Source organism: Oxyura jamaicensis, chromosome 6 (assembly GCF_011077185.1).
Source record: "Oxyura jamaicensis isolate SHBP4307 breed ruddy duck chromosome 6, BPBGC_Ojam_1.0, whole genome shotgun sequence".
Lineage (NCBI taxonomy): Eukaryota > Metazoa > Chordata > Aves > Anseriformes > Anatidae > Oxyura > Oxyura jamaicensis.
This window is the reverse complement of record NC_048898.1, coordinates 145,125-167,576: the sequence shown is the minus strand read 5'-3', so window position 1 is coordinate 167,576 and position 22,452 is coordinate 145,125. Positions and strand designations below refer to the sequence as shown.

Below are 22,452 nucleotides of genomic sequence, written 5' to 3'. Positions count from 1 at the left end.
AAAGAAAAGAAAAGAAAAGAAAAGAAAAGAAAAGAAAAGAAAAGAAAGGAAAAGAAAAGAAAACCGCCATTGTGGTTGATAGCTCATCTCCAGATGCTCCTACAGCAGCCCAAAGGACTTCAGGACACGATTGAAGGAAGGAAGGGAGGGAGAGGAGAATGGAGGGATGGATTACAGTGGCCTTATTCTCACCTGGCCTGGGTGTACATTGACTCAGGAGAGACATTGCAGACCATGCCTGAGGGCATCAGAGACAACTCATATTACTGCAACAACCACCTCAACAAGCAGTGTGGATTATAAGGGACTGAGAAGTTTGGCCTGCATAGGAATTAGCAGATGCCAGACATGTCCTCCCTAAGCCAGTCATAACAATATGCTTCCCAGTACTATTGTCCTGTCACAAAACTCACCGTGAGTTCTCATACCAATTGAATTTTCTGGCTGCACATGCTACATAGGAAACAGCTGAGGTGGGCAGCATTGTTTGTATTCCAGTATTTTGTGGTGTATATATATAAAAATAAAATGTGACCCAGTTTGGTAGTGGGTGAGAAGGAGTGCCTATCCCTTGTCTGGTGAGTTTGATGTTCTGCAACATCCCTTGACGTATCTTTTAAACAATGATGTTCTGTTTGTAGTCATTGACATTGAGATGGCAAAAACTGTCAAAGACCAACAAAGCTGCTTCGGAAATGCTGTGCCAAGATAACCTGCTTTTCTATATTTGTCAGAAGTAGTCCCTTTCTGGTACAGAAGAGCTGTGAGCACAGTACTGCTTTTGGCCATCTAGTTTGAGTTTGGCCAGAAAAGAGGCAGATGATGTAAAGAGGAGCAAAAGAAGCAGACAGCCACTAGGGAGTTTCAGACTGGACACAAGGAAGTGGGAGGTGGGGGCTGCCCTGAGACACAGGGCAGCAGAGGAGGAAAGATCTACACCTTGGTTTTCAAGGCTGGGCTGGACAAACCACAGGTCTGTGGTTTCCGTGGCTCATGGCCAGCTTGCAACCCTGAACATTTTGTGATGAGGATTTCCTCCACTTACCACCCCCTTGCCCAGCTCCTGAGCAGTGGGCTCTGGCAGCAGGAAGAAGCACAAAAATTTCCCATATATCTTGGAAGACACCACTATAACTGAAGGCTCTGCTGCCCAAGCCAATGTCATCCAGGTATTAAGGTGGCACACCTCAATAGCTCAGACCTGGAACAGGCTCTGCCACAAAACGCACACATATCAGTGAGATCACTGGCACTCAGCCATTTATCGAGGCAACTTGTCCTGGTACCTCAAGAGAGTAAAGCCTCTGTGGCAAAGGAGGAAGGAAAGGGGTTAGTCACATACCTGTGGCATTCAGCAAGCATTAATAGGCAACAATAACATATGGACCAAACAAAACGACAGTCTCCACCTCCTGCACCCAAGCCTTGGGAGTGCACAAGTCATCCAAGTTGCATCCATGACCCTGGAAAATTTGCCAGCTACCCAGCACAGTCCAGAGCCAGCCTGCAGCAGACCATACCCTGCTCTTGCCCCAGAAGAAGAGTCCTAGCAAGAGGAGTTCATCTCATTTGGAGCTTCCACATCACGATATCACCCCCAGGCTCAGACCCTGGGTGTTATGAATCCATCAGCTCATCTGTGGGTCCTGCCAGAATTTTTCCCAAAGCACCAAGCCAAAGTACCTACCAGAGCACAACAACACACTTGACAAGAGCCCAACAGTCTGACCATGAGTCCATGAGGACTTGCATTGCTCCTAAACTCACTGGGAAGCACCAAAGCTTATGCTCACAAAACCCAGAGACTTCAGACGCCGAATTGCAAAGCAGACTCTACAAAGGAAATTTTAACTGTTATGATCACCAAAAAGCCATGTGTCTCTAAAAGAAGAAATGAACAGCCAGAGCTATAAACAAAGCCTCATGACTCAGTCAGGAACATTTCTTTCAGCAATAACCTGGGCTAGAAGGAGAGTAGATGTTACAGATCAACCTGACCTTCTGCTCCAGGCCCATCTGTGCAGTCAGGAGGGACAGCAGCACCAAGACAACTGGTCGTCTTGGCTTATAAAGAGGAACAGAGAGGCTGGGACTTGTCCATCAAGCACCTGAAAGACCAATCTTGTTCCAAATACACCACCCTCTCTTCCTCTCCAGCCCTGTGAGTCAGACACAAGTGTCCTAAACCTCAGGGAGCAGTAGCAAAGCACCACTTCTTGAAGGCAGATAACGAGCTGTTGGGTAACAATCACATCATCAGGAACACCCCGGCCTTGTGGCACCCTGCAATTGGGAATTGCATTTTTGGCATACCTCCTCATGGATATTCCAGCCACCTCATCTGTAATCCAAAGGGCAATGAATGTGCTCAGGGGTTGGAAGAGGTCACCAGCTGCTCATACTTGGCTTTCCTGTTGCAGGCACCCACTAGCAATGTGTGTCAGCTCTGCATGCCCTCAGCAGGCACAGGGACAACCACATTACCTAGAGAAGGTGACGCAACCATGCCTGGGTTAAAAGGGAAGAGACAGAGACACCCAGGGAAGGAGGAATACCAGCTTCACACAGCACTGACAGTCTGACTTTTATTGGCATGGAAATCCAGATTGCAAAGTCAATCTCACGTGGGCTGGTACAACCATCAGCCTTCTGTGATAGCTCTGCATTCACAGGCCCCTACAACCACACATCTTTGAATCTTACCACCACTCCTTCTGCCAGGAGAGCAATGGTGGCAGGACAGAAACTCTGGGGTCTACAGCTCAGCCTCCCACTTGCAGCAGGACTGTCACTAGAAGCCATGGCTCTGACTGAGGTGGACCTGTGTGACTGCAGAGCAGCATCCAGGCAAAAAACAGGTGGAGGAAAACAAGCATAACCAGACTGGCACAAGGGATAGTCATCCCTGAGCCAGTAATTAGTGCATTAACGGTTCCTGGTCTACACGGTGTTTCTCTCATACAGGGCTCACTAAGATTGCAGCACTGGGGTCCCACCTTGGGGCATTTCTTTCATCTTTCTCATACCTGATATATTGATATAGTTGATATATTCCACTTCCCAACAGCTCGAGAAAGCGGGACAGTCAGAGTGGGAGCTCCAGAGGTTCATGGCCCAGATCCTTGCTTCATCCAATAGATCCGCAAGAGCTTGGAACCCTTGGAACCAGGGTTGCATCCTGCTTTGTCCACCAGCCTCTGCAGCTTTATTTCTGAATCAAAAATGGAGAGACTACCATGGGTCTTCTGGGAACTGCTTTGGCCATGGATGGTAGACAACCAGCCATTTGGCATGACAAAATCCAGTCACTGTCAGATTTGGATTTTAATTTCATTTTATGTGAAGTCAAATAAGAGCTGAAAATAGTCGCTGTGATGTTTGAAAGCTTTCCCTCTGTGCCACTACCCTGCTCATACCCTACCTGGGTGTTTGCTGCCAGCCACTGCCAGCCACTGCTGGAGACATGTCTGCCCTAGACATGCTGATGTGCCCTGGTTTTTGAACTGTTTTTGTTGTTGTTGTTGTTGTGTCTTTAATGGCAGCAAAGACATTAAGTGAGAAGAGTTCTTCCTGCATGCAGCTTGTGCAAGTTCTAGGAACCCCCAGCCTGAATGGGGACTCCAACTTGGTCTGAACAAGCAAGAGCTGTGTTTGGCCGATGTTATGTCTCCACAGAACAACCAGAAGGTCAGGTCCTTTACAGTGAGCTTCAAGTCTAGAGCTTGTGTTGCAATGTCTCATCTGGGTTAGAAGAAAGCTCGGACTGGGACTAAATTTGAACCTGCTCATTTCACAGCATGGCCATTTGATACCCAAGTCAGGCTGCATTATTTCCAGGGCCAAACCTGCCTGACCAGAGAAGGTCCCTTTCATGTTCTGTTCTGCTCACTGCAAAGAGACGAGCATGTTTTGTGTACTGGCTCAGAGATACACAGTCCTGGGCTTTTGAAAGTTTTGATTTGTCCCAGTTACCCTGCAACCGCTCTTCTCCCATTTCATCTTTCCTGTCCTACACAAGCTTTTCTCCGAGTTCTGACTCATAAGTGTTAAATAGCGAAATTTGTATAAGGAGGTCATTGCTTTGGAAAGCAAACTGGACTTCTGTGGCCAGACAAGAAGTGATAGATCTATTGCAAATCACTGCCTGCAAGTTTGCCTGAGCAGCTTGCTCTTTCCTGCGGCTAGGAGCCCTGATGCACACCATGTGAGAGCCAAGGAGCTGCCGAAAACAGAGATTTTAGAGGAAGGACATGGCAGGGGACTGTCCTGGCAATCTGCAAGGCTGAGCCTATCCTGGGGAGCACAGCCCCAGAAAGACCATAACAGCTTCCCCCTCTTCACAGGGTGTAGAGTAAGTCTTAGAAATGGTAGGAAAAAGCTTTGGTGCACAGGGCAGGTGTTGAGGTGCAGAGCCAGGAGGGCAGAGAACATACAACTATGTTGTCTTCAGTGGGTCCTCCTCACACGGAGTGCTGGAAAGGCTTGGTCAGGACACAGGTATCTCAGCGAAGGCTGATGAGAGATCTCTAAGTCACTAATAGCTGGTTGGGTAGCAAAGATATGGGAGAAACCTTGAAGTACAAGCATAGACACCACAACCTGTCCTGGCTGAAGATGTAGCTGTATCACACACACAATGGCAGCTTGGTTTTGACTGGAGTTTCCACTCCATGGAAGCTTATTTCTTGTTGAAACTGAGTGCCAGCACAACCCCCCCTCATCCTCCTTGGGAAACTGAGCAACCCTTTCCCACAGAGCGGGAGGATTTCCACCTTAATGATTGATATGTTCAATGCTATCCAAACAGCTAGTTTTGCTCTTGCTCCGGCTTGCTCTGAGGACATGACTGCAGGCCACAGAGATCTCCTGCCCAAGTTTTCAGTGGACCAAGCTGACCCACAGGTCTGGAAGGAGTTGAAGGAGTTGAAGGAGTCCAAGTAGTGACCACCTAGCACAGAGGAAGATAGAACAGGGCACAAAGTGCTCCTAAATTTTTTGGTATGGTATCACCAGTGATAACACTTTTTCTTACCATGTTTTTCTCTATCAGCGTGAAATACCTCTGTTTTGGATGTACCTATGTTTATTGTGGTTTTCACCAATGGGATTATTTTTTGTTTGTTTTCCTAAAATGAAACACACATACAAGAGCAGGATGTGGCACTTTGTAAGAGATTTGTTTAATGACAGGTCCTTTTCCCACACCCAGCTGAGGTCCTGGAGGAAGAGGCTGATTTGGTAACTCAGTGGGAAGCTAAAACCACTCACATGGGATTTTATTGAGCACAAATGTCAGGACTCAGATCCAGGGCTGACAGCACAACCCAAGCAATCCAAAGGGCAGCATTAATTTACCTGCAAACTCTTAGATGTAGAGCTTAGGGATATGGTTTAGTGGAAGATTTGTTAGTGTTAGGTCAGAGGTTGGACTTGGTGATCTTGGAGGTCTCTTCCAACCTAGACTATTCTGTGATTCTGTGATTCTATGATTCTGTGATTCTGTGATTCTTCTACAATGGCTTGTGCAAATCAGAGTATGTTGTGGGAAACAGAGTATCTGCAGTGCTTTTGGTGGATATAGCATGTAGCAGAGGAGATGTAGTGTTCTGAAGAACACAGAGAGGATAGAGTGCAAAAATAGTTGGGTTTTGTGTATTTTTTTATTATTTTGTCTTTTTTTGTTGTTGTTTTGTTTGTTGATTTGTTTTGTTTTTGAGTCACCCTGGGGTACTAAAGAAAATGCAATGAAACCCAAAGAAGTCTAAGAAGTATAAAATATTTGCAGGAACTCAAATACCTATAAACACATACAAGAAAAGAGTGAAAACCATGCTGAGAAGCGCCATGTAATTAAGTAGGTATTTCATTATCAACTTGATGATCCAAGGCTCCTTTTGTGCAATATGATGTTACCTTGCACTGACAGCCTTAACCACAGGTATCCAAGAAAGAACATAAATACAAGTAAAAGGTTAAGAAGTGGCAGGGAAAGCCACTGGCATGCAATTGCTAGAGCAGAAGACACGCAAGATATTACTGGTTGTCAAGAAGGGGAAACTTTCATAACAGCTTCCCATTTGGGGCAAGCTGCTTATGTATGGAGCAGACATTCTAATGACTTCTAATGGCCCTACAGTGTTACATGAATGGTATTTCCTGTCTCAACACTCCTAAAGTGTTGTCCCAAGAAAGGCCAACATAATAAATCATCTCTTGTTCAATGACCTGCAGGGTAAGATCAACAGTTGGTGAAAGGTCTAGCAATGCAGCAGATGTCAGGAAAAAAAATCTTGTAAGTGTAATTAAGCAACAGAACAGGTACCCAGAGTGTTGGTGGGATGTCCATCTGTGGAGATGCTTCGAACTAGGCAGGACAAAGTACTGAACAGCCTGGTCTGGGTGGAAAATTTTCCTGTTTTGAGACTAGGTAGAGACCAGAGACCTCCTAGGGTCTGTCCAACTTAACCCACGTCTGTATTAGGAAGAGCAAAGAGCAGCAGGAGAAATGTTGCACCTCATAATTGACACACACACAGTCTGACCACAGAAGACTGTTGATGAGGAAGCTTCCTGTGCAGAAGCTTTGGTGGGACTAACCCCACAGGGTCAGGAGCTTTGCAAGGTGGGGACAGTACTGGGCAGCCAGGACTGCTCTGCTGAGCCACCCAGCTCCATGAAGCAGAGTCCTGCAGCAGCTCCCTACATGAAGCAAGGCATGTATCTGAGCACCAGAACTCCCCAAGCTCAGCAGAAATGTCTGGCTGTCCTCTAGACTCACCATTCCCCTTCCAGGCATCATCCAGAGGGAACCAGGGATGCTGCTTTACCTCTGGGCAGCCTGGTGAAGTGAAGCAAAAGAAGGGAAGGCCTTCAAGGTCAAAGGGGATGCATTACCTGTGAACTTTTTGCATGTCATATCTGCCTCCTCTCCTGAGCTCTTCTGCAGCTAAAAGGCCTCATGTATGGCCCCAATTGTGCCCATGAAGTTTGAAGTACTTGGTGCTGAGACAACATAAAGTTTTGTCTCCTCCTTACTCCATAAATTGCAGGCATGACTTCCTTCAAACATATAACATGAGTAATTCTGGGTGTGTCTGCATGTGGCTCTGCAAACCCTCTGACATCCAGTGGTGTTTTAGGTAGTTCAAAAGACCTCACTGCTCCCCCAAACCCACAGGGCAGCCACATCTGCCCAGTAGCTACATTCAGGTGTCCATGTCTGCTGAGACCCAATTTCAACATCACTGAAGGCATCATTCCAGAATCTCATGTCTTCTGTGCATGGCTTGTGCTTCGTTATGCATGATGAAGCTTTTCAAGAGCTCAGCACAGCACACAGAGACCCAGCAGTAATGCAGAGACCTCTGGGCATGCTTGCCTCCAGCACTGCTCCTGTATCACAGCCTTCCTACAGCTAGAGCAGGTAACACTGGCTGCACTTCAGCCCAAAGCCAAACCTTCCGATGTCTCTAGAAGTCTCCTGCACAGGGCAGAGAGGCCCCTTTCACCAACCCACTGGTCCAACAAGGGACTATCACAAGCTGTCTATCCCAGTAAGATGCTGTAGCACCAGGTCCACAGGCTGCTTCCTTATTTTGTTCCAGGAACAAGAGTGGCATCCAAGAAAGAGGAGATCACGGTAGCTTGACATCTATGATGCATCAGCAGTTAAGCGTTCAAGCAAGATGCTGGCAAGGAACAACCAGTAGCTTTCACCTACAGGAACCAGCTGCCTTTGGCAGCTTGGCAGTTGAGAAGGGCCTCTGGGAACCCTGGGAACTTGAGGCCCCAGAAAGCTGCCCCAGTCCCTGGTCCCTGGGCAGCTCAGACCATGGCCATGGCACAGCCAAGACCGTGATGAGACCAGCCCTCTTGTGTTGCCCATGGATCTCTCCCACTGCCTCCAGAGCCCTTTACAGCCCTCCCTTGCTCCCTGGGGACCCAGAGGTTTTTGGTACATGACCGTCTCTGGGGGTTCGTCTCCTGTTCAAGCCAGCCATCCATGACTTGCTCTTCCAGGAGACTGTGAGCCCTGTGGCAAAACTGTGTTTGGAGTCCCTTTATCTAGGGTTCATTAACACTGCTGGACGTGGGTGTGCCACCCAACAGATTGTGAGAAGGCAGCTGTAGATGGCACTTCATGCTGTTTTCTGCTGGGAAAAAAAATAAAAATAATAAAAATAAAAATAATAAAAAAAATAATTTTAAAAGTCTCATACCCAGTGCATATGGATTGGGGTTTGGACCACTGGGAATGGTTCTGAGGTGCATGGCTGTGGCTGGGGTTTGAAGAACTACACCTGAGGACCATCAGCAGGAGCACAGCTCCCTCCCAGGCAGATGTCAGAAGCAATGAGAAGAGAAGAGCCCAAGCCTAGGAATTACCTTGCCTGCTACACACCGATGGGCTAAAAACAGCTTTTGCATTTGGTCGCTGCTCAAAGACCAAAGCACTCAGTCAAACCCAGCTCCCAGCCTTGTCCCAGCACAGAGCCATTGCCCCAGCACCTCCAGCATTGGAGACAACCTCCACCAGCAGATGTGACATGACAGCCTTCCCCACCACCATGGTTCGAGGGTCCAATACTAATCAGAACAGAACAGAACAGAAAAGTCTCTCCTGATGTTCTTCAGAAGGAGCAACAATAAGCTTCATAACCAGCTAGAAAACAAGGACGGAACTATAGAGGAGCTTATTTCTTCCCCTCTCACTCCTCCACAGCTGCAAAGGGAAGAAATGCAGAGTGAACCAAAGCATAGTGGCAGTGCTGGGTGGCAGCAGACTCCAGAGGTCTGTGGACTGACCCCAGCTCACATCAGGGCCAACTTCATAGCTGCAGCATGTTGCTGAGGTCCTGAAGCATAAATTAGAACTTTGCAGATTCTTCCAGCACATGGTGATGGTGTTTTGTGCTGCTGTCACTGAAAGAGTACATCTCACTTTCCTAAAATAAAGCAGCTTCAAGCCTTCATCTTCATCTATAGAAAGTGTCTTGCAGCAGCAGATCTTTATACAACAGAAAGTCTAGCACAGATGAGGGCTGCTAGGCAGGCACCATATCCTTGCAGATAAAGATCTTGCTTGCCACAGAAACCTCTGCTGCACCTCTTCTGAGCTTCCACGTGATACACGAACTCAACAGACTGCAGGCTGGGGCACAGGCCTCTATGCTCCTCCCCATCCACTGCTGCTCAGTGCTACTGAAATAACAGCAGAACATAATACATAGCAATGAGCACAGTGAATGCATACCACTAACCCAGCTGAAGCAGCACAAGTGTTGGCATTACAGTTAATAATCAGAGTGGCATTACAGTTAATAATCAGAGAATCATAGAATCACAGAATCATTAAGGTTGGAAAAGGCCCCCAAGATCATCTGGTTCAACCTTTCCTTAAACACCCCCAGAGAGGTGACTCCACCACCTCCCTGGGTAACCCATTCCAATGCCTAATCACCCTCTCTGAGAAGAAACATCTCCTAATTCCCGACCTGAACCTCCCCTGGTGCAACTTGAGACCATTCCCTCTAGTTCTATCACTAGTTACCTGTGAGAAGAGGCTGACCCCCAGCTCCCTACAGCTTCCTTTCAGGTAGCTCAAGAGAGCAGTGAGGTCTCCCCTGAGCATCCTCTTCTCCAGACTAAACAACCCCAGTTCCCTCAGCCGCTCCTCACAGGACTTGTGTGCCAGGCCCTTCACTAGCTTCGTAGCCCTTCTCTGGACATGCTCCAGGGCCTCGATGTCTTTCTTGTAGTAAGAGGCCCAAAGCTGAACACAGTACTCGAGGTGTGGCCTCACCAGCCACTCTGCCCCAAGCCTGTAGTGCTGCATAGGGTTGTCGTGACAATAGTGCAGGGTTGGACTGAGAGTGGCCTGTCTCATCCTGGCAGAGAAGGCTCCATCCCTGTAGAATTTCTGCCCCGTGTGGCCATGGGCGAGAAGCACCCAGCCACCGCTCACCTCTCCTCAGGGCTGTGGAGAACCACCAAATGTGCTCTCCGAGCCTGGTCTGGCCTCCACAACACCACGTGAATCCAGATGGTCCACGTGGATCATCTCCCTCACAGATGCTTCCACAGCACCCTCTGCTGCTCAGGATTTCTCTTATCCTTAGGAGATCACCATCTTGTGGAGAGCACTCAGGCCAAGACCTGTCTGCATATGTGACTAGAGAGCAGCCCGCTAAAGAGCAAGTAGCACAGAGCAGTCTAGGAAAGAGTGATTAAAGAGGCTTTGGGCAGGAAGCCTCCTGTTATGGAGGAGGTCTGCTCTCAGCACTGCCCAAGGAGACTGGGGACCGTGGAGCCACTGGGGCACAGCAGCTTCGGTCCCCATGCCACCAAGGCTGTGCACCCACCCAAGAGTATTTCCAGGAGCACCCCTTGGAAGCACAACTGGTGGGTGGCAGCTTGCATGCTGGGCGTTGACAGTCCATAAGTAGGGAGGGTGCTTGGTGCCCTTCTCTCCCTTAACTCTCTTGCCCTGGCACCAGCTCCTGGTGTAGCTTTTTTTTGCAGAAAGCCCCTCCAGGAACAGGAAGCTTTGTAAGGATTGCTGTTGAATAGATGTGACTTGGCTTTTATCAAAACAAAGAGAATTTGGCTTTGGTGTTTCCTGAAAGGTCATATGTGTTTCAAAATACTGTGTTCAAAGCACAATTTCAAACGACAACAAAATTTTTCAAAAGTTTGGGAAAAGAAATCTCAAGAAAATTTAAGAGATTTCAGAATACATAAATTTTAAAATCTCTGAAAAAATCCATTTCAGAACCCAAGCAAGTCCAAAACTTCCATGTTTTCCTGTGGCTACCACTACAGTCAGCAACAGCTTCAGATGATTCCTTGAACCCCAAGTACCCACAAGGTAGAGGAGCTTTCTCCTACTAGTTCAGTGTCTCTTGCTCTGGTTCACTGGTTCTCAGCCACACAGAAGTCATATTCCCCTGCTCCATGGGCAGACAAAACCTGCATGTGTTGGAAATTTGCTACCATTACTCAGGCCAACTCACACTAGTCCTGCAGGGAGTTGATACCTACCAGCAGCACAAATTATAAAGCAGTCCAACAGTTTGATTTGTGGTTGCTTTCAAGTAATACCCTTTTCTCTCTTCCCTTTATTGGGCTTTTGTTGTTGCAAGAGGAAAATAAAATAATTTTTAAAACCTATGAGGTAAGCCTGGCTTTTCAGCTCAGAATTCTTTATTTTTATTTTAATTTTGTAGATAGATTTTTTAAATTGCTTTTCTTCTTTCTTTGGACAGATGAGAGAAATGTATTATTTCTCCAATAACAAATGCAGCCAGTAGGAAAAAATAACATATTTTTTAGGAGAAAGGAAAAGGCAGTAATCCAAATATCTACAAACATGACAGGTCAGGGTTAAGAAGGGTGTCTGAATGCATCAATTCTTCCCAACACAAATGCAGGGAGCATTTCAGGACATGTACATGCACTTGTAGCTGTGCCACCATCATTACTTAAATGATAACGTATTTATGATAGTATAATTGAGACAGGATAAAAAGTGCCACAATTGAGACAGGATAAAAAGCTGGGATAGAGGAGTGAGAAACTGAGAGAGAACCGGCCCTGCAGACCCCAAGGTGAGTGCAGCAGGAGGACAGGAGGTGCTCCAGGCACGCAGCAGCAGTTCCCCTGCGGCCTGTGGAGAGGCCCTGGTGGAGCAGGCTGTCCCCCTGCAGCCCATGGGTCCCACATGGAGCAGATCTCCACGCTGCAGCCCATGGCAGAGCCCCTGGTGGAGCAGGTGGATGTGGCAGGAGCTGCTGCCCATGGGGGAAATGTGCTACCAGGGACCTGCAAGGCTATGACAATGAGCACAACACATTCCAAGCCTGAGAGCATAGATTGTGTTGTGATGCTGAGTCTAACAAGCCCCTGTGCTGTCTCTCTCACTAAGTGGTATTCAGTATGTATTGCATGCTGTGGACCCTCCCTGTTCATTGCCAGATAGTGGGCTAAAATTGCAGCTGCCTGATATAAACCCCTTCTGCAATGTGCTGGATATATGAGTATACAAATGCAGTCCAGATGTCCCATCCACTACAGGCTGCAGCATGCGCAAGTCTTATTTCTGCAGATGGCAGATAAGCCTCTGAGTAAGAAAATGTCGATGCTTCAGGAGATCTGATTGTGGCTGATTTTACTGGCTTGTTCACACCCTAATAGTCTATGCAATAATTCAGGGCTGATTGAGGTCATTCTGGAGGTCTTCCAGCCTGATTTTATCAGTGCTTGAGGAGAGGGAGGGTATACTCATGGGGCTGCACAGATGGTAGTAGTGAGATATGGGCTGGGACAGGTGCAGAAGGGACCCAGGGGACACAACTCCATCCTGGTGGCATAGCAAGCCTCAGCAGATGTGCTGGGTCCTCTCTGGAAAGTCCCCATCCCACAGAAGAGTGCGCTGAGGTCTGAGGTCACTGGGAACAACTTGGTGAAGGTTTAGCTCCTGTTCTGCTCTCTTACTATCAGGCTCAAGTAATATGGAAAGTAATATGGGAAGTTACACAGACCCAGACTTGGTGCATGGGACCAAGAGTAGCCATGGCTAGATCAGGAGACTCTCTGAAGGCTTCTCCCCCAGGGAAAGGTGAGTTGCGTCAGTGTTAATATACACTGGGGGGCAGGAGGAGTGGTTTGTTGTCAACATACTTGATCCTTCCTTTCTGCCTTTCCTCCTCTCCCTGCAGGGGAAAAAATCAGGCTCTGGGCTGAGTCACTGCTCATGAGAGGTGCGCCTGGGAGAGCTATTGGCCCTGCCTTAAGCTAGTCGTTAGTGAAAACCAGTCATTAAACCTTTGCATTGAGGTGGGCTTATCTAGGCTTCCCAAAGAGCTCCTGTTTGTCTTTTAACAAGCTCTGCTTGACCAGAAGTAGCAGGTATTAACGTCAGGAGAGACGACAGGAGCCAGACCCCAGATCACACTGCTCCCTCCAAGCTGGGTCATTGCAATATGCAAGCGTGTGGGCAGCTTGGCGAGGGGTGGAGTGCTGGCTTGAAGGCAGTGCTGCCAAAAATCCACCCACAGCCCAAGCTAGCCTTTGCCAGCTCTGCAGAGCCCCCTGGCAGCGGTGGACTGAGGACACTGCCAGCTGTGAAGCGGTGCAGCCCACAGGAGGCACGCAGGGAAGGCTAACATCACCTAACAGTGGCCCCTGTTAGCAGCTAGTCGCCAACACATGGAGGTAACCACGCAGGTGGGGGTGGCCGTGCACAGACACCTAGCAAAGAAAGTCACTTCATGCAGTGCTCCCGGCAGGTGTCCCACATGCTGTGTGAGAAGGGGCATGTCCTCCCCATGAAACTGCTCCCGTGGGAGTGCAAGGCAGCTTCATCCCCAGCTCCTTCCACCCCAGTACAGGCAGGGAGCAGTCTGGCAGGAGCACGCTGGCCCCATGGAGGCCATAGGCAATGTCAGATCACACTGCACTGCATTAAGTGGAAATGTCCGATTCACCAGGTCTCTCTCCTCTTCTGAGTAATATTCCCATGTGAGCCTGGATAGGAAGGGTGTCTCCTTTTGGAGTGATTCCAGTCCTCAGGTAAATTACACATTAGTTGGAGAAGGGATTAGGGGGAGTGGCAACCTGAGGCACTGCCAGGTGTGCAGAGCAGAGGGATAACAGCCTAGTGTGTGGGGGGAGAGTGCAGCACAGAGAGCACGCTCTGCTCCCTCCTGCTCGGTAGATCCTGAGACGAAGACACCTGTCCTGCTGCGGCAGACGAGCTGACAGGTAACCCTTCCTCCTTCTGCGCTTGAACTGCATCCATGTGGGTATCAGGAGAGAGGTGCAGTGAGATGAGGAGTCCCGCAGATGGTGGGGACAACAGAACAGTTGTTTTCTGCTCAAGGGAGGGATGGTGGGGATGCTCAGAAGTCAGGAATGTGCTGCTGGTGCAAGAGGTTTCTCTCTGCTGCTGAGCCAATGGTCTTTTGTCTGCCAGTTTACAAAGGGGATATTTTTCCAGGTTGGCTGTTGCAAGGGAAGGTTCATCCTGAGCTAGGCTCTTCCCTTGAAATTGCATGCTATTCCCATGACGTTGCACTGTGAAAAATGCTTTCTGTTTCTTTCTGTCTCTTTCTGTCTCCCCTTGCTTTGCTTTTCAATACAAAGCAACAAGACAGACCCAGGCATCTTCAGGAGTGGAGCCATCGGCAGCACCCACAGCCACTGCCCTGCTGAGCCTCCCCCCTCTACCCGCTGGTCCTGGTGGCCCTGCCCTCCTCATGAGCATGGTGAGAAAGGCCCTGCAGCTGCCTGTGGCTGACCCCAGCTGCCACAGGCAGTGCAGTGCCTGGCAGCCCCAGGTGCTTGGGTTGGATGCAGGGAACCCTTCTCCCCCAGAGCAGGGATGTCCCTGGGGAGGTTGGTGGTCTCCATTGCCTGGGCCATGCTACAACCACCAGAACCCAGTGCTGGTGATAGCCCTGCTGTGAGTAGGACATGGGCAAAGGACCTCCCAATGCCCCCTCCACCAGCACAGCAGTGCTGGTGTGATCCTGCCCACATCTGCTCCAGAGACAGCAGAGGGAGTAGGTGGCCTTCTTCCCCACTGTGCAACCACCTCCTGCTGCAAGGAAAGCCAGTTACTCCAGCCAGAGAGAGATGATGGAAACCTGCTCGCTCTCCTCCTTTTCTTGGCCAGCAAGATATTTTGCAGGGAGGCAGTGGGGTGGATTGCAGTGGGGTTCGTCTGGGCTCATCAGCTGGTCTCCATGCTGCCTCAATGTGACCACAGCATGACCTGAGATCCTTTCCAGCCCTGAGCATGTAGACTCCATGCCTGTGGTGTGAAAGCCACACACATGCAGGAGCAGTGGGGCCCCCATGCGGGCTCCTCAAAAGGCCTGAAGTCTTGGTACAGCATTTGTGCCATCAGGGAGAAGAGCATGTCTCCTGGGACAGTACATCATGCTGGTTTGCAAACAAATCCAAAGTGTCCTAAGGTTTCTACAGTCTTACCTCCAGCCATAAAGAGAGCCCAATCAGAAGTGTTATAAACAAAACCTCCATTATCCTAAAATTTTTAATTGGGTGATTTACTTCTGACTAGTTCTGCTAGTTTAACCAAATAATCTATTATTCTATCTGAAACATCATTTAAAATGAATAGTCTGTAATCCTCTCCTCAAAGACCAGGAATGCTTAGGTGGGTACAGATGTATATGTGTACCCATGTAAACACTTTTTCAAAATATGAGGCTCTGATGGAGAATGTGTGATTAAAATATGATGGAGTTTGGACCCTGTCATTGTACAAGATAAGCAAAATGAGCATTTCTCAAAACAAATTGGATGATTTCAACTTTAAAATTGTTTCACCTGTTGGGTGTTCAGATTAATCTACTAATAAAAGTATAGCACATGTCAAATGCCATTCCTGTCTCCTGTGCCAGCAAGATCAATGTCTCTTATTCTCATTATATTGACACTGTTTTGCAGAGAACCATGATGTGGTTGTTTGTCACCATTGCTTGTTTCATCTGCAGCACAGAAAAGTGCAACGCAAGCCCCGAGGTGTTCATGGATGTTGTAAGTCCTGCCTTCTGTCTGCTCTTTTCCTGATGTGCCAGCCCCTAAAATGCTAAAATCTTGGATATGGAAGTTATATACTGTCACAGTCTAGATAGGACCCATGGTCTCTGCATGTGTATTTTTACCAGTTTGGTGCCAGAGGTTTATTAGACCTTTTGTCTACCGGTGTATATACACAAACAGATTTACAGCTGGAATTTATGGGCAGTCCAGTCTGGGTCAACTGGTTTGGTCCAGACAGCTGTCTCAGGCTTGGAGATTCACTCTCATTGCTGTGTAGCTCTTCATAGGTATTGATTGCAAAATAAAAATCAGCCCTGGGCCTTTCTTTACTAGACCTGAGTGAGAGAAACTCACACCTGCCAAAACTGTTAGCTGAAGTCATGGTATCTCCACAGCATTGGTGAGGGGACATGGGGAGGTCCCTACACCACCCTCCTGCTGACAGCAGGAGTAACCACATCTGGGACAGGGTGGCTGGGGCTTGGTGTGGCATCTCTCCAGGATGGAGAAACCCCACCTCCCTTCGGACCTGTCCCGTGTTGTCCCTCCTGTCCTGCAGGGTGAAATAATTCGCTACCACGGGTACCCCTATGAGGAACATGAAATTGTGACAGATGATGGTTATTACCTCACCATGCAGAGGATTCCTCATGGTAGAGACAACTCGGGAAGTTCAGGCATCTTCCATGTAGCAGAGACGCAAGGTTCCAGGATGTTTTGCATCCGTAAGTGCCACAAGGTCTGCTGGGTCCTGGGTCCCCAAAAACTTTGCTGGGCTGGAGGAGGCTATGGGAAGGTCTACCTCAACATGGGTCATCCTCAGATAGGCATCCATCCCTGTAGGATTAGCCTTGGGAGCAGAAGAAATGCAGGTGCCCACCATGCCAACCCTGTTGTTTCAGGAGGATCTACCCAAAAGAGGAGGGGAAAGATAAGGAAAATGAATGAGGCAAAGAAATCTGTCCCCAGAATTTACTCCAGTCCAAAGCCAGACAAACCCATGAGCTAAAGTACAAGGAAAGCTGGAATATGGACCCATGCACCTGGTAAAGGTATTCCTTGAAGAGCAGCTAAGAGCCATTTATTACTGAAAACAAACCACATGTCCAGTCCAATGCCATCTCTCCATTTTGACTGCTTTCTTCTCCTGACTTGAGCCATTGTTTCAAAGGGAAAGGATGATGCCCCAATCTGGGCAGGGTGTCAGTCTCGTGGGAAATGGGAGGACTGACATATGAATATGGCAGATAAGTAAAAAGCCAAATTTCTGTTCAAGTTACTTTGTTGTCTTACAGTGAGGGCCTAGAAAATAACAGAACAAAGAGAAGACAAAGAAAAAAAAAAAAAGAGTGGAGAGGAGAGCAGAGCAGAGCAGAGCCGAGGAACATTTGTATCAACCTTTTCATGCTGCAACCTGTGGTAGACCTCCTGTTTGAATTCAGATATCCCTATGATGACCTATTGTGGCTGTGAAGTTGGACCTGCTTTGACTAGGGAATTGGAATGGTCCTTTCCAAACCAAATCTTTCCATGCTCTCGTCTACCCTCTTCCTATGGCAGTTCAGGCTTTTTGGTGCTGTGACAAAAAAAATCTTATTTTTTTTCTGGAGTGCTGGAATTTGCCCATATGGATTGAAGTGGGCAGAAACGGGTGGAGGAGATGCTTCTGGCCCCCTCCAGTACCTGTCTCTCTTGTGATGGTGATGGTGCTGTGCTGTGAGAGATAGACACAAAGCCTAGACTATGCTGGGTTTTTGGTGTCTCCTGGTCAGACATTGAGCCAAACAAAAGGCACAAGGAGGAGGGTGGTCTCCATACAACGGGCACATTCAGTGTCCAGACAAACATGGGGCATGGTTTCCTTCTTCCTGGGTGCGTAATTTACCATGCTGCATTCAGTGTGGAGTCCCACTTTTTTTTTCAGCTTCATTTTATCAGTTTTCTCTGCCCTGGGGTTACCAAAGAGCTGACACATTCACCAAAAGCACATCTCCAAAGAGGCTGAAGGTCACAGGCAAATCTCCAGCAGGGCGCTGACAAAGCAGTATCTGAAGTATGAATAGGAAGTTATGTTAGTTGGAGAAAATGACTCTTTTCTTCTTTCTTCAGCTCCAAAGCCTGTGGTGCTCCTGCAGCATGGCCTGGTGTTGGAGGGCAGTAACTGGGTTACTAACTTGCCCAACAGCAGCCTGGGCTTCATCCTCGCAGATGCTGGCTATGATGTCTGGATAGGAAACAGCAGGGGGAACAGCTGGTCACGCAAACACAAAGAATTTGAATATCACAACGAGAAATACTCAGCTTACAGGTATTTTCAGTGAAGCTACAGAAATGCCATTAGATCTGCCCGGGTATGCTTTCAGAAGGGTAAGCAGGTATCTGGCACTGTATTGGGCACCTATCCCTTGCCCTGCAATTTCCTTAGACTGGAGAAGTGGCTCCACCAGCACAGCTGCACAAGCTGCCATTTGGCATAAAGTTTACTTCCGCCACCAAGACACGACCGGGTGCCCGTATCTGCTAGAGACCTAGCAGAAATAGCCTTGCCCAAATAGTCTTTCCCTAATTTAGCCTTTTCCTGCAAACAGGTTCATCCTCAAAGGTGTTCATGCAGCTGGGGCTCCTCCAGGTGATAGGAGCAGATGGCACTTTCCAGAGCAGATGTACTAATCTTTTATGGGGACAAATAGCAAATAAACTTTGCCACTCAGAGGTGGCAGCACAGATCCTGCGTACGTGCTGGTGGGAATACTACATGGCAAAACTTGTCATGGCATGCCTGTTACTCTCATCATTCTAGTAGTTTAGTTAAATGCCCATCTCTGTTGCAGCTTTCATGAAATGGCCATGTATGACCTTCCAGCAACAATCAACTATATTTTGCAGAAAACTGGACAGGAGCAGTTATACTATGTGGCTTACTCTCAAGGCACCACCACAGGTACTTACTTATGAGGGCATCAGGAATAGGTTGGCTGTGCACCTCATGTATAGGTTTATATTATATTTGTGTATAGGTTTATATTATATTTGAGCAGTGGTGGTCCAAAAACTGTTGCAGCATTGGTTTTTGATTAATCCTGCTGTTGCCAGAGCCTGAAGAAGGGCTTGTGGGAGCTGCAGCTGGACTCAACATTCAAGCTGGGAGCTGAAATGCATCAGCAGCAAAAGGTCCAGGTCAGGTCACCAACATGCTCTTGTTCTTGCATGTTAGAGCACTTTCTAGGGACTCTTACAATGGCCACATGCATCAGGGAGCCAAAACTCACACATAAATAGAAGGGCAGGGTCTGATTCCTTCTCATTCCCACAGGTTTCATCGCATTTTCTTCCATTCCTGAGCTGGATCGCAAAATCAAGATGTTTTTCGCTTTGGCTCCTATCACCACAAGCTCAAACATGAAGTCACCCTTGGTCAGGGTGTTTGACCTTCCTGAGGCTCTGGTTAAGGTAGGTTCTTGCCACACACTCACCTGGTTTCCTGGTTTTCCTGTTGGTCAGTTATTGGTTTAGCGCTTGAGAAAGGTCCCACCAAAAGGAAGGTTTGCCTGAAACACATGAACTGAGAGGGGAAGGTGAAAGTCTCTTTCATTTCCCTGCTCTCTGTGTGCCTTTTGCATTGAGCAGGGTACATTTGTACTTGTAGTCTTGAACCTGGGGAGCATTAAACCATGTAAAACATCATGCTTCCCAGTCCTAACCAGAGAAGAGTTATTTCTAGATATTGTTTCTGGATCCTTCCTTCTAGAAGAAACTTATAGGAAAGATCCTGGCTCTTCCAGGGCCCTGATCTTTTTGGGAAAGGCCAAATTACAAAGCACAACAAAGTTGTGAGAATGCAGACAGCAACTTCCGGGGTGAACAGATTGCTGGGAAACATCTGGAAGAAAAATAGGATTGTGGGCCCTTCCAAAGGGCAGGGACGGAGCTGCTGACTCACCTCCTGCCATGCTCACACAGCAGGCTTGGGGGCATAGGGATTCACTGCTGACAGCCACCTCCATGTCACAGCCCAGTGGCACAGCATGCTTGCAGCTGCTAATCCAGGGCAGATGCACAACAAGTTCAGGTAGTTGTAGATGTCCCAGTACACAGATCCTTGCTCCCCATTTTCCTGACCTACATGGTCACACAGAGTGTGCCCATGCCAGCATCAGCCACACAATGTAAGGGTCCTGGTCCCCATCTTTGGTAGCCAGCATCTCCTAAGGGTTGTTCTGGCTTTTTGAGCTCTCCTCTGCGTGCTGCTGAAGCATTGCGAACCATGCTGACTGATGCCTTTGCATTTCATAGTTCATTTTAGGACACATACTGGTCTTCGATAAGGGCGAGATTTTGCAGCAAGTGACTTCCCGTCTGTGTGGCTACACATTCTTTAAAAGCTTTTGCTCTTTGGTCCTTTATTTGCCTGGTGGGTTTACCAACAGCTTAAATGTGGTATGTATGCTACAGATTACTTGTTAAGTGATCCAGTTTATCCTTGTTTAAGCCTGATTTGGCTGTGTAGTCAATGTCAGGGAAAGCATGATATCCTGCTCTCAGTGGCTGTCAGAAGTGGGGCAGGCTGTGGGGCTGGCCACCTGCACAGCAGGCCCCTAGTGCAGTGATTGTGTTCTGGGACCCCAGGACTCTTAAGTCACCTAAAATACTCTAAGACTTGATGCACGTAGTGTCTCAAAGCCAAGTAAAGCAGCACCGTCAGCTAGCTGTCTTCACTGCCTTTTGCATCTTTCATTCACTGAGAAATCTGCTCCAACAGGGCCAGCACTGCAGCAACCCAGGTTGCTCGTTACTGTGTCCAGGTGAGCTGGGGCTGTCCCCAAGGATGGAGACCCCTCACAGCTTCATGTGGGGAAGGGTTCTTTCCTCAGAGCCAGATCCTGTCACAATCGTCTCCTGCAAGTAAAAACAGTGACAGGTCCATGGAGGTACCAAGGTTGGTCATGGATAGAGTCAGAGCTAGGCCACTATTTCACAAGGAAATTGATTATGTTATTCCTTAATTTTCCAAGGAGGGAATGCTTTAGTAATGTGTAGAACTACTGTGATGTGTTGCACATGGTCTTTGCGACATGGTCCTGAGAACAAGATACAGAGTTTTACTTTGATTTGAAAACCACATAGACTCATAATGTGACCCAGCATCCCATGAAAATTGCCAGGCTTACCAAAGGGATCTCTACAGTACCCTTCATGCTGCTGTCTGTCTGCAGTGTGGGTTTGCATGACATGGGGCTGAGTCTTGCCTTCAAAGAGATAAGATGAAGCAATTTGTGCAAATGAGAGCCCCAGCTAGCCTGTGTGAGTCAAAGATATTGTATTGCTACTAAACAGGATTAAATTTATTTCTAATGGGATTTCCCCCAAATGCAGAGAATAAATATCTCCACGGTTTCTTCCAGAGCCGCATAGATGTCTACTTGTCTCGCTACCCTGATTCAACATCCCTAAAAAACATGTTACATTGGCGACAGGTAATATTTCCTGCTGTAGAATAAGACAGCATGCAACCAGGGACCATGTTCTTCTCTCTAAGCTGCCAAGAACCTCTTTTCATTACTTAGGTATAATCCTCCATTACTTTCCCTGCAGAGCTCTATGAGAGAAGGGGGAAATTTGGCATGAAACAGTTGTGCAGATGCAGTTCTTTTGGCCACAACTTTCGACAAAAGATGACCAGAAGACTAGAGCTGCTAGGATATGGATAAGGAAGGAAAAACTGGTAATAAACCAGAACAAGAGATGTTATAGTAAAGGCTAAGAGATGAGGGTCAATAGAGCCAGTATGCAAAACAATTAATCATTGAAAACATGCACAACTTCTGTTGTAGACATGGACCATGACAGACAAAGGAAACTTGCCCAGAGTTAATGACATGCCTTTTTTTGAGGGTAGCTCTTGGATGTGTGTTAGGTGCACTGTGTGTTTCTGGGGCTTCAGCCTCCAGGCATCTATGCTCTGCAGCTCACCAGTCACCCAAGAGAGGAGAGAAGGAAATGTGAGCAATGCTGAGGGAACATACATGCCATGCTGAAATCTTCCTGGGAGTCAAGCTCTCCTTGCAAATGACAATATCACACACAACAAGCAGCATCCTTGAACCCTGGTGGCAGAAGGGAGCACTGGGGTCCCCTGGCTACCTCCACCATGCAGTTGTTCCCTCTGATGGCTGGCAGCAAGCCCCAGCACTAGGCTCCAGCTGCTGAACCTCCTCCAAGGAGCAGGGAGCTTATTGCACAGAGCTGGTGGAATGTCCTCCTTCTGCAACTGTTGATTCCTGTTGATATCAAAAGTGTTGATCTGACTAAGTGAAAACAAAGCATCTTGTGTGACAGCACAAGCATGAGAGGAAAATACACAATGGGTACACGCAGAGATAGTAGCGCCATTTGGATGGACACAGCTCATGTTTCCATCCCAGAGAAATGTGAACTCTGGTCCCCTGCTGACATTTGAAATGATGGCACACCCAGTGCTTCAAGACAAAACCTTCCTAAAGCATTTCTGTTCAGTTTCAATCAGTTTATTACCATTTAGAAAAGAAATACATAATTTCTAGGGCATCAGCATGCTTAATTTGTCTATCTTTTGTGCTCTTAATAGAATATGAAGTCAAAAATAGCTTCTCACTGATATTTGAAGCTATGCAGGGGTAAATCAGCCATCCACCGTTCCTCACCTGCTATCTTTCTCATGGTCTCATGCAATGCATGGAAAATAAACATAGCTCTTCTCTTCTAGCTCTATCAAACAGGGGAATTCAAATATTATGATTATGGCAGTGACAATGTGCTTCATTATAACCAGGTAAGAGAAATTCATTCTCATTTGTCAGTTGAAAGAAAGAAAGAAAGAAAGAAAGAAAGAAAGAAAGAAAGAAAGAA

General features: G+C 47.7%; 2 protein-coding genes across 10 annotated transcripts in view; one reads left to right on the top strand and one right to left on the bottom strand.

The window, feature by feature from the left end:
* LOC118168904 (lipase member M-like) overlaps positions 1-22,452 on the bottom strand; it is a 46,872-nt gene that overhangs the window by 6,102 nt on the left and 18,318 nt on the right. For 2 of the 7 annotated variants that reach the window (XM_035329629.1, XM_035329628.1), the window contains exon 2: positions 16,196-16,475. In XM_035329629.1, the coding sequence (XP_035185520.1) occupies positions 16,196-16,219 (24 nt within the window). In that variant the 5' untranslated portion in view covers positions 16,220-16,475. Of the gene's footprint in view, positions 1-16,195; positions 16,476-17,741; positions 17,819-18,836; positions 18,956-19,040; positions 19,927-22,452 lie in introns of those variants that run through there. The other 5 variants (XM_035329627.1, XM_035329624.1, XM_035329625.1 and 2 more) reach the window with 5 other exon arrangements.
* The window catches only part of LOC118168906 (lysosomal acid lipase/cholesteryl ester hydrolase-like), a 10,808-nt gene continuing 674 nt past the window's right edge, over positions 12,319-22,452 (top strand). The window contains exons 1-10 of one of the 3 annotated variants that reach the window (XM_035329633.1): positions 12,319-12,361; positions 12,499-12,616; positions 15,472-15,561; positions 16,127-16,292; positions 17,677-17,875; positions 18,399-18,508; positions 18,881-19,017; positions 19,861-20,004; positions 20,970-21,041; positions 22,310-22,375. In XM_035329633.1, the coding sequence (XP_035185524.1) occupies positions 15,478-15,561; positions 16,127-16,292; positions 17,677-17,875; positions 18,399-18,508; positions 18,881-19,017; positions 19,861-20,004; positions 20,970-21,041; positions 22,310-22,375 (978 nt within the window). In that variant the 5' untranslated portion in view covers positions 12,319-12,361; positions 12,499-12,616; positions 15,472-15,477. Of the gene's footprint in view, positions 12,362-12,498; positions 12,617-13,636; positions 13,817-15,471; positions 15,562-16,126; positions 16,293-17,676; positions 17,876-18,398; positions 18,509-18,880; positions 19,018-19,860; positions 20,005-20,969; positions 21,042-22,309; positions 22,376-22,452 lie in introns of those variants that run through there. The other 2 variants (XM_035329631.1, XM_035329632.1) reach the window with 2 other exon arrangements.